The 12104-nt window shown below is 43.1% G+C and overlaps 1 protein-coding gene across 4 annotated transcripts in view; it reads left to right on the plus strand.

The window, feature by feature from the left end:
* LOC146780087 (uncharacterized) overlaps positions 1-12104 on the plus strand; it is a 145569-nt gene that overhangs the window by 50648 nt on the left and 82817 nt on the right. For all 4 annotated transcript variants that reach the window (XM_085636716.1, XM_085636719.1, XM_085636718.1 and 1 more), the window contains exon 3: positions 468-550. In XM_085636716.1, coding sequence (XP_085492842.1) covers positions 468-550 — 83 coding nt within the window. The remainder of the gene's footprint in view (positions 1-467; positions 551-12104) is intronic.

The following is a 12104-nucleotide window of genomic DNA, read 5'->3' on the forward strand; positions in this document are numbered from 1 at the left end:
ACTTTAATTTGTGTACACATTTATTTTTCATTTTGTTTTAACTAGTGGGGAAAAAGGTTCCATCTGCTCTCCATGTTCTTCCCTATGTATTTACCTCTTTCTTCTGCATTCTTTATATATTTGATTGTGTTCTGTCCCTTCTTTCTATCTGTTACCGGCCACGTTTTGGGTTATGCACCTAAAATTGATGTTTAATTTTTTCGCTGTGACCCTTTAACTGTACCCTTAGCACTCCACCCTACACTTGTATGTCATTCCTAAATCTCACCCATGTCTTGACTACTAAAGATAAAACATTTAACTTAGTCAACTGCCCTTAACCTTCACCCCTACACCTAACTCGATGAAAAGGCCTAGCTCTACCCCTACACCCATGCCCCAGCCTCTGGACCTTAACACTTGGTCGAAGCATTTTGCTGATAAACACCTTTTACCTAAGTCTGCCTCCTGTTGTTTTTCTATTACAGTTTTGAGTTAAGAAATCATGTAATCTGTGGAAAATCCGGTGAAGAATGGGTGAATAAACTCAGGAATTGTATAGAAACTAAAGGTATGTACTCTGTAAACCCACATATAGCAAATAATTGGTAACAGAGGCACTATGTCCCACTGAACCAGCGTCAAACCGCAGCGGATAGCAACTAATTCGGAATAAAACCCAACGGATGCCTGACATTATGTGAAAAACTCCAGTACAGCTAAGATTCTTTCATGGGTGATGTCACTGAAAACGTCATGTTCAAAACACATTTGTTTGCCAGCTACACATCAAAACAAATAATTCGGATTCATTCTAAATAATTAAGAGGTGAGATCTGCACCTTGAGTCCGCCCAGGCCGCACTATGTTCCTCCTCAAATCCTCCTTATAGTAGGGTGCCCCTCACCACCGTTGTGCGACCACTGATGCACGTGCACGCTTCAGCATCCGCCCTTCAATGTTGGCTTCACCCGAAAACTGGAGGTGGCCATTTTGGTTTATTAGTATTTTAACCTTTTCTTTTTTTTATAGCAAACTAAAGAATGCTCTGGTGATAACACATTGAACAGGTGATAAAAACCACTTGTAGTGGAAACAAGCATTGAAAATGCAATAGGTCTCGCCTTTGATTAAGTTAAAGCCATTTGCTTTGCTAATGGTATTGTATAGCAAAGCAAATGGCTTTAACTTAATAAAAGCCGAGACCTATTGCATTTTCAATGCTTGTTATCCTTTCTAGGCGATAAAAGGATGACCATTGAGTTGGGCATCCAGGAAAGCAGAAGCAAACTTCCGCCTCAGTTCTGAAAAAAAGCGCACTTTCCCTCTTTACACCCGGCGCACCTGCTTAAAGGTGGAAAGTGGCGCAAACAGGAAAAGTGCAACCCATCTGTAATAGTCTAGCCCATAGTGCCTCTGTCACTTTCCCCAGCTCCTCCAGGATAATTGCAAAATGCACAGGGGGCCCGAGAGAGAGATATAGAGAGAGTGGGAGCGAGGGGGAAGGTAGAGAGAAAGCAATCAGAAAGGGAGAGGAGAGAAGGAGAGAGAGGCTGGAAGGATGAATCGATGGGAAGAGAGAGGTTGCATGAGGTCAAGCAGGGAGCAGGACTGGTTTTATCGTTTTTGGCAAATCTGATTTGGTCCTCCATTCTGGCCCTGAGTGTCTGTTTCCCCATGCTGAATTCCTTGTAATGCACGGGTTTCCTCCCTTAGCTGCTCTTTGTGCCTCAGGGGATCTTTTCTCGGTGTACCACCCCGTTTAAACCGTTTCCTTGTTCACTTTTCTTCAGAACTGAGGCGGAAGTTTGCTTCTGCTTTCCTGCACTTCTCTAGTCCATCTTTCCCACCTGCACGAGATCACTACTTTTGATCCAGGGGGGCAGATCGAAATACGTTTGAGTACTTCGTGGCGCCACGCATCGCCCCTTTCCTGCTGTGCTGTGTCTACTGAAACACTAATAACACAGAAGCAGATGCTGCAGTGACCTTGACGAGGCAGCATACCACTAGCAAATAGACGACGTGGCCCATTTAATTGTTGCTCTGTCTTGAAAATTAAACCATCACGTCATCAGCGCGATATTGACGTTGATTCTAGGTCGTCTTCCTAATGTGTTCGTGCTCCTCAAATATGAATTTGGAAAATAAAATATTTGCTCGATATACCGTTGACGACACTGCCACTTGAAAATGGGCTGTATTCTGTAGACTTTCATAGCAAGGGACAGTGGGCATTTCCCGATTACGTCATTCATACAACTTAAGTTAGGCATTGTGTGCTACCTTCCAAAGATAGCGCTGCCATCGAATTCGAAAGTGTGCCATGTCTGAGTACCGGCTGCAGGGGAGATTGGTTCATTTTTAGGTCTCGGGACCATCCGGTCGGCAGACCGGAAGTCCGGAGATTTAATGTTATTGAGAAGAGGGGCTTGCACCCGCCCCTCTTCTATCCTGTTCTCCATTGGCTGGCCTCTTAAATGCTGGCCAGCCACTGGAGAAGAGGTCCAGTCACTCCGTTGAAGCCCCGTCTTTTTCGGATGGGGGGGCGTGTTTTTTGCGAGAAGTCTCAGGGAGGAGACAACAGCAAAACACGCCCCCGATCCGAAAAGGACGCTGCCTTTCTCCGGTGGTGTGCTTTTGCTGTCCTGTTTGGCACTGACTGGCACTGGTGAATTCAATCAGGACGGGAGGCTCAGAAGACGCTTCTCAAGCTTGCCAGCGAAACAAACAGCAGCCAATAAAACTTTGAAAACTGCATTCACTCGTGAATTAACTCCCCATGTACATTACGGATTACTTTAAGAAATGGCATGTCAGCACTTCCGGGTCACGTGACAACCAATCCAATGGCTGCATATGTTTTTGGTAAATTGTCTAGGACTCGTAGCGTGTAAAATACCGTGGTGCTCGAGGGTCCTGTTTGCGGCTCCGGATGCAGCTGGGGAGATGCTCTTGTTTCCCAGTACAGATCCTGTCTCTGCAGCTCTCTCTCTCTCTCTCTGCCTGTCTCTTCCCCTCGGTGTGTTAAACGCTTTGCTTGCACAGCCATCCTGCACTGCCCTCGGTCCGCCGACCCCTCCCACACAGGACTCACCCCCACTGGATGGGCTGGACACCCTGAATTGTTTATTTATCACCAAAGCTAGAAAAGCGAGAGCCTTGTTGAAAGTCCCACTAAAGGTTAATTTCAAGTAAAATCTCTGCACGCGCCTCGGATGGCTGAACATGCATCTAACTTTGACTCGATAAATGGCCGAGGCAGAATGCAACCTACTGTGCTATTTTTGGGGGCGTTTCTAGGAAAATCTGTAGCTACAGCACCTCATACCACCTTAAAAAGATTATGGATAGAAAGTCTTAGACACAACTTGCTTTTTTCTGATCAAGGGAGTGTAACCCATAAAATTAGGCCCAGGTGAAAAATCTGTTACGCTGGCGTAATTTTTCAAAATTTGCATCACTCTTTTTACATAAAATTCCCGAAATGACATAATGCCATGTGGAAAAACTTTAGCACAGGCGCTCAGGAACTATTAAAATGACCAGAACGTAAGTAGCTGTTTTTTGGGGCGCTTTGTGTTTTTTTTGGGGCGTGAGGATGCATTTTGAGCTAAGAGATGGCGCTAAATGCCAGACTTTTTACGGAATTTTGCAAAAGCAAATTACAGGAATTTTGCACATCCCTACTTAAATTGTGGTTGGCCTGACTAGCCCAGTACTGTCTTCAAATAGTGCATTGTGTGGAATGCATTGTTATGGGAGAGAATGTGACACACAAGGCAGAAAGCAGGAAGGCACTCATTTTGGTAGACATACAGATATAAACAAATCAGTACAAACGGGAACTGTGGGGGTTGTTAAAAATCATTTACTTTCTAATAATTGACAGAAGTGTAACAAAATAAACACTTATTTAGAAAAATTGTAATGTAGTAGACATCCACAGCACTTTGAGGCTGGTCTGATGGTAAATGTGCGCGCGGTATATCCCCACTGTATCGCATGCATTATATCACATGACAATGATATTGCATGCACTCCATCTACCTAACCCTTACTTTGCAGTGTCATAGTGTCAGGCCACTTCTAGGCAATTAGATCTCTTAATTTACTACAGTTTAAGCATGGACAAGGCCCATTGGGTGGCAGAGCGCTGTACATAGCAGCAGTGTCGTACAAATACTCTAGCCAATTAAATTATTTAAAAACAGGGACGCTGACAATGTCTTTGCATCCAATTTGGACTCTAATGTAGTCTCTTGTGTATGTGTGTTTCCAGATTGTGAAATAAACCCTGATGGGCAGGACTTATTTTAACATGCCATATACACGCTTTTAATTTTTTTGTATTTTTTTTACTTCTCCGGTCTGGATTGACAAGGCCATTTGCACCTGTAAAATCAACCTACGTTAGCAAATAGCTTGACTTACGAGTTCAAACTCACTCACAAATCGTTTTTTTAACCACATTTTATTGATTGTTAATAAAACAAGCATTTACAATGCAACGGTCTCGGCATTGTTAAAGTTAGAGCTATTGGCATTGCTCATGACAATGCCGTTTCTTTAAATGTTTTAAAAACAAAAACATAAACAAAAATAATGTCATGAGCAATGCCAATAGCTCTAACTTTACCAATGCCGAGACCATTGCATTGTAAATGCTTGTTTAATCAGATCACTGGGAAAAAAGTCTTGATTGGGCTGTTTTTCTGCATTAGCCTGAATCTGCACAATAGTCAAACATGATGTCACTGGTCTCATAATCTGCAAGTTTGAATAAAAAGGATTGGCCTGTTGCAAAAAATAACTGGCCAACTTGAACTTCAGCTGTTGATTTCTGTATTATTCAGTCACTGAGAAGTCAGTTTTGCTCAGATTGTGTAAAGATCCCCAATTAACAGACAATTCAAACAGTGTGGAAGAAATGATACATTCAATGGTTTACTTTACTTTTGACGCAAATTCATGTTTGTATGACAAATGCTCTTCTCGTAAAAGCAGTTATTTCAAGAGAACATGCATACTTTAGAGGAATCCCGAACATACTGCATCACTATTTAAGTACAGATATATTGATTTAAATTGATTTATATTGATTTAAAAATGCTCCCTAAAGAGAAAGGTATGTAATAAAAATGTACCGGACTGTCCTGCAGCATCATTTTAATTCTAGAAATCAAAGGTGTTATTGGAAAGTGGTGCCTCACAAGAGAAATACTGAATAGAAGTTTTTAAAACCCGAATAAACTAGCCAAACTCATTATTACAAGGAGTGTGTATATGCAAAGTGGCCTACAATTCTTTGTTAGAGGCCAACAAACACCCATTGCCCAGGACTAAAAATGAACCTCTCTGCTAACATTAACAAAGGTCCTTAAGACTTTACTTTCTCAAATGTAGTTTATTTCAGTAAACATGCATTTCTTGATCTTTATATTTGTTATTACTTTAAGCGGCTAGATGATATTTTATGGGGTGCATTGTATACACATATAAAATAAACGTAAACGAGTAGACTTGTATTCTGTTGAGTGTAACATTGTACACACTTTACACAAAATGTTTCACTCTGGAACGTACATTGACAATAGTAATAAAATGGAGTCCATGTAGTTCCATGAAAGACAAAATTATTAATTCTTGTTAAATAACAATTTGTATAAAACATATACATATAGCTTCCTTTTTAAAAAATGATTTATTTTATTGGTGGCTTTTTTTTTTTAAATCAGGGTTGGTTAATATGTTAAAATAGCTAGATAAATAAGGCAACTGTGTGACTTTATTCACTTATAATGGATTTTCTGGCTGGTTTGTATTCCATTGCAGCATAAATCGATCCTCCACTCTGCATATATCAAGAGGTCGTGATCATAATCTAATAAGGACTTGGGTGTGCAAATTGTTTTAGCACTAGAATAACTAGCGCAATTTGCATCCACGCCTTACTCATTGGACAAAGTAAAGGCCCCAAATTTATCATCAATCTGCTTGCCAGATACACCCCCTCCCGCAACCTCCGCTCTGGTCACAAAAACTTGCTCATGGTGCCGGTTGTTAGGAAACAACGTCAGGGCGGCAGCTCTTTTCATTTTCTTGCTGCCTCCCTCTGGAACTCCTTACCAGCTTCTTTAAGGTCACACGAGGATTTTCTAGCCTTTAGACTAGCCTTTAAGACCTGGCTTTTTAGAGAAGCTTATCCTTAGACGTTCTAAGTTGTCCTCCTGTTGTTGTGTTATGCTCTGAAAACCTCCTACAGCGCCATGAAGCCTACGGGCGTACGTGCGCTTTATAAGCTAAATTTAACATAACATAACATAACTGCTCCCAACAGGGGGCGCCTAGGTTTCGAACTGCAGACCTGCAGATCTCTGGATGGTGTGTAGGATGCACTGAACTATGTTCGAATCCGTAGCTAGTTATAACATTGGCGACGAGAGCTATTAGGCAGAACCTGGTGACTTTATCCTAATTTCAAACGGAGTTAGGTTTGGATGTATACGTATCTTCGGGAAGGCACTAATCTCTGACTTTCAATGATTTCGTTCCTTATCTCTCCTGCGCTCTGTGTGGTGAAGCCGTTCAACTCTCAACTTTTTGTTATGTAAACTGTGGCCTCGTCGTGTTTTCATATTTGAGGTCAATCTGTGTTTGAACATTTCTTACAGAGATACTGCGGTGGGAGAGAGGGGTCACAAGTTCATGCATGTTAAATGCCGGGGCAAGGTTGTGCACCGGGCTGCACCAAAGCTAACAAACACAAAACAAGCATTTACAATGCAACGGTCTCGGCATTGTTAAAGTTAGAGCTATTGGCATTGCTCATGACAATGCCGTTTCTTTAAATGTTTTAAAAACAAAAACATAAACAAAAATAATGTCATGAGCAATGCCAATAGCTCTAATTTTACCAATGCCGAGACCATTGCATTGTAAATGCTTGTTATATAGCGCGATATTGACCCGAATCCAATCAGGTATTGGAGCGCTTTACACAAGCACCCGTTGCGTTACATGAGGACAAACATTCATTGTTTTGTTAGGCACGGGGAGATTAAGTGATTTGCCCAGAATCACAGGAGGTTCAGCGTCATTGCCGAGACTCGAACCCAGTTCCCCGGCCTAGCGCCCTAGCCGTTAGGCGAACTCCTGGTTACCTGCGTACTCGAAACAAGTTTGTGTTGAAATCTTAATTATGCAGCTGATTGTGGGTTATGTGACCAGTCACCAGTTCGGCAAATGTACATGTATGTGGTTTAGCACCAAGAAACCGTCTGCGTGCGCTTTATGGAGCATCGTAAACATAACATAACGTGGACAAAGCTGCGGCTGCAGAACTCCAGTGCCCTGGGTGAGTGCAGCTCACTGAAGCCTCCACTCCCACTGCTAACCCAGTGACGTCACTCGCGGCCCTGCTCCTACAGCCCCTACTACCCCGTATCAGCCTCTGCCACCCCCGGCCCCAGCCACACTCACCCCTTGTCTCCCCGAGGTGCGCATTGGACTATAAACGGGCTCAGCCTCAGAGGTTCCCCTCTCCGGTTCTATGATGACATTTCAATGTAAATATTCAGTAATATACGCACACCGATCTCTGTAAAGCGCTATAAAACCATGCTTTCCAGGCTCCTGTAAATACAAGCTTTGTAAGCACACCGATCTCCACAAAGCGCTATGAAACCATGCTTCCCAGCCTCCTGTAAATACAAGCATTGGACTGATACACGGGCTCAGGAGTCCAACACTCCGGTTCTGAAATGAATTTATATTTTTAATATTTAGTAATAAAAGCACACCGATCTCCGTAAAGCACTATAAAGCCACGTTTTCTGGGCTCTTGTAAACACATGCATCGGACGGATACACGGGCTCAGGAGTTCAACACTCCGGTTCTGAAATGAAAATATATTTTAAATATTCAGTAATATACGAACACCGATCTCCGCAAAACGCTATAAAACCAGTTTCCAGGCTCCTGTAAATACAAGCATCGGTATACTTCTGAGATGAAATTCTAATGTATTATGTAAATATCCAAAATAAATCAAAATTGCATTCTAGAACCAAAGCTCTGGACCCATCAACCCGTGTCTGTTTCCGAGGCGTGTGTTAGAAGAGCCGAATTTTTTTTATAGCGCCTTGCGGAGGTTGGCGCGCTTCTTTTTATGGAGTATTTCAATAATAGTTCAACCCCAGCCCCCAAGCGCTGGCCCCGTCGCCCGTGTGTATCCGAGCCTTGTGTTACTTTGGAAGTTGCTGTGCTTATATTATGGACTGTTTAAATTCTAGCTGGCCCCAGAAACGGAGCCTCGGACTCCCGGCTCGTATGTACACAAGAGCCGCAAAAACAGGACTCTTTTCAGCGCGGTTTTTGGTGTTCTGATGTTAATCAATTTATAAAATATAATTTCATATCATAACTGCAGCTTTTGACCTCTGCCCCGTATGTTTGTCAATGTCAAAGGCTTGTTTCTAAAGGAAACAAACAACATGGCTTTTAATAGCGCCTAGCGTAGGGCGGTGAACTTATAATGTTGAATATGTCTCATTTAACTAAATCCCCGATCCGCAGCTTCAGACCTCAGCTCCTCTGTAAGTGTCCGATGCTTGTGTATACAGAAACATACTTTTAAAGCGCTGCAGGGGGCTTGTAGGGGTGGGGGCGTTACACGTACAGTCAGCGTCTCTGAACCGTCGGAGTGAGGGGCACAGGGCGAGAGATTCGGGGACACAAAGAGCTGGAAGAAATGTCATATTTATAGCACGGGGACTCGGGGACTTGTTAAGCAATGTTCAGCCACGGAAGGGAATTGAGAGCAAGGCAGCATAGTTAAAACAAACAAGGGGCCCCACCTACCAGCACTAACGGACCCTGCGCCGGCTTTATCGAAGAAATTAAAGGATCCGCCGATAAAGAGAGCGGAATGGGTAACGGAGGCGCCAGAAAAATGAAAGGCCAACCTGGAGAGGAGAAGAGGTGATATCAGCGAGGGGGGAGAGAGAACAAGATATGTGCCGAACACGGGAGCCAAGAGCAGGGGGAGAGGACGCCATTAAAACCACTGCCTTTCTCCGAGGCGCAGTAGAAATGCCTTTGAGAAACGCAACGTCCTTTTCGGATTCGGGGGCGTGTTTAGAGAATGAGACTTCTTGCAAAAAACACGCCCCCCGATCCGAAAAGGACGGGGCCTGATCGGAGTGACGGGACCTCTTCTCCAGTGGCTGGCCAGCATTTAAGAGGCCAGCCAATGGAGAACAGGATAGAAGAGGGGCGGGTGCAAGCCCCTCTTCTCAATAACATTAAATCTCCGGACTTCCGGTCTGCCGACCGGATGGTCCCGAGACCTAAAAAAGAATTACAGTTGGGGGAATACAAGCATGATACGTCGACGAGCCATCTAACTCGATTTTCATCCTTTCTGTGCTGAAACTTCCTTTTATGTTGTTATATACATATGTGTTAAGTCGGGTCTGTGCTTAAAACAGGTTTAAAAATATCAACTTTGATTGTATGAAAATCCATGCATATTTATTTTTCAGCGACAAATTCTTAAGCGATATGTAACTGGACATGTGCCACACACACACAGGTATCGACGTGAGCCCGTGGGAACAAACTCTCAGCTTTGGCAAAGGCAGCCGCTTGCGCTTTCACTTAAAGATGCAATTATAATGCAAAAATAATGCAAAAACATACACATGCGGCTGCCTTTGGCAAAGCCGAGTGATAACAAAAAAGTGCATAGCGGCTATTTAGGAGCCACTGTGTCCCGCCGCTAGTAAAACATGCAATCCTGGTGGGCAGGGCCAAAAGGAGACAGGGTGGTAACCAGAAGGGACTAAAAACCCTCCTGGAGTATCAGAACACCCGGTTTTGCATAATTGGTGACGCAAAACGATGCGCACCAATGCAAAACAAGGGCAGAGCTGGAACACGGCTTCTTGGAATCGTATCGATTCCAAGAAGCCCTCGTAGGACGAGCAGCGCATGCGCTGCTGACGTCACGAGACCTACAAAGTGAATAAGAACCTTCCCTACGAAAACAATTGACAATAAGTGAGAAAGGCCAAGTTTAGCAAACTGTTGAGACAAAAATCTATCTTATGTTTTTCTTGCAATGAACCTGACAGTATGCGAGTGTACTGCAGGTGCCCCACTCTTCGATATGCTCTTCATCATCAGTGAGGAGCTCTTCTAGCAGTGGCCACCCAGACTGAACCTTCGGCCAGAGTGAGGGCGATTACAGCCCCTTTAGACTGTGATGAGTGGATTCTGAACGGTGCTTGTGGGCATCTTTTATAGGATGCACTGACCCTCACCTACTGAAGTGCCATGCTTCATCATCGGCTTGTGCTCTTCCCTGGGGCAATACGCAGTGGGACACCTTGGGGGAGGAGGATTGACAGTAGTCTTATACTTTCTATGCCCTGTCTTAGTCACACAATAGGATGGTACCCTTCTCTGAACTCTAGAGAGGATGTGGTAGATTGGTAATATGCGTGGACCTAAAATTGGCTGTGGGCTACTGGATGCCAAATTTATAACCCAAGGTTACCGATACCAAGATTAAGATATCATGTAAACCAATGGGGCAGAAAATGAGCTCTAGGTTCTAGTGGCAGTCAACATGTTTCTTGGGGCTGGTGCCCAAATTAGACAGCGGCTATTCTTCAAGAACAAGAGTTAGTTGTACTCAGGGTTGGATGTATTAGAACGGTAGCTTTACTGGTCTGACCAGATGTGCTGGCGTTTCGTGTGTGGTATCTTTCCACACATTTTGATGTTCGGCATCCACAATGAGCTCTGCAGTTCATTAGAGGTACACACTCCTTCATGTCCAATCATTCTGGAGTTCAGCAGAGGAATATTTATATCATCTTCCTTGTGGCATCTACGCTCAGATTAAACTCACATGATTGACGTGACAACAAAACATATATATAATATATATATATTTTATTTATAGAGTTAGACCTTTGCCGGACTATAGACGGCCATCCACTGCTGGCGGTCCTGATTATTATCTATATTTCATACCCGTGGCTACTCGAATTACCACTAGAGTATACCTACATCTGAGGAGGCTTTCCTGAAGAAGGCATGTATATGCCGAAACATGCGTAATTGACATGAAACCACCCGGGAATTGCAATCGCTTCGTGACACAAATATATTGTACTATGTCCAAAGTCTAATTATGAGACTTAAATTTATATAATGCTGAGACAACCATCTATAGTATCAAATGTCAATGTATACAAGTCTGTCCAGTATATTTCTGTGTAGAGAATCAACGAATGTGAGAATACACACATTTTTGACTGATTAGTATGAATAAGTAGATAGCTGAATGTGGCATATATGTGGTTTGCTTTTATTTATGAATATGGATCCTATCTAAATCATTAAATAATAAATGATATTTTTGTACATTTCTATCTAGGTGTTTGTCTTTTCTCTCCTCTTCCATTGTTTTTGTATATTTGTATATTTTCTTGTCAAATGTGTTGAAGTTGTCCTATGAATTTTACAGTAGTTAGAACGGTGTCTGGTGCACCATTGGATCCTCTACCTCCTAGGGTCTCGAAGCAGCTTGCTGATTATGTGGCAGATCCACAAGGAACTATACGCAATCAATCGCTGCAGACAGCCACAGCAAAAGACTTGGAAAAGGCACTTGTGTGCCCCATTTTGAAGAAGCTGTCTGCTGACCCTAAAGTTCTTAGTTGCTTCATGCAAATTTGTTAATGATACACTCTTGATTTTTTAGAGGATCATAACCTACTAGAAACCCATTTCGGCTTTTGCCCAGTCCATGGTATAGAAGGGGCCTTTGTTACAGCCCTAGATGGTCTACATTTGGCCCCAGACGAAGGTCATCACACAGTGTTGGTGCTGTTCTATATATCTGCAGCATTTGACACAGTAGATCATGGAATTTTACTCTCAATGTTTTCAGAAGTAGGGATAAGGGAGGAGTACTGAAATGGTTGGCCGCTTTTTTGGATGGAAGATATGAAAGTCGTCTGTCTTTCCACCTTTCGCTCATCTTTCAGAATATACTGGAAGTACCTCGGGCTCCTCCCTTAGTCCAACACTGTTTAAACCTATTACCTGG

The sequence above is a fragment of the Triturus cristatus genome, chromosome 12, assembly GCF_964204655.1.
Source record: "Triturus cristatus chromosome 12, aTriCri1.1, whole genome shotgun sequence".
Taxonomy (NCBI): domain Eukaryota; kingdom Metazoa; phylum Chordata; class Amphibia; order Caudata; family Salamandridae; genus Triturus; species Triturus cristatus.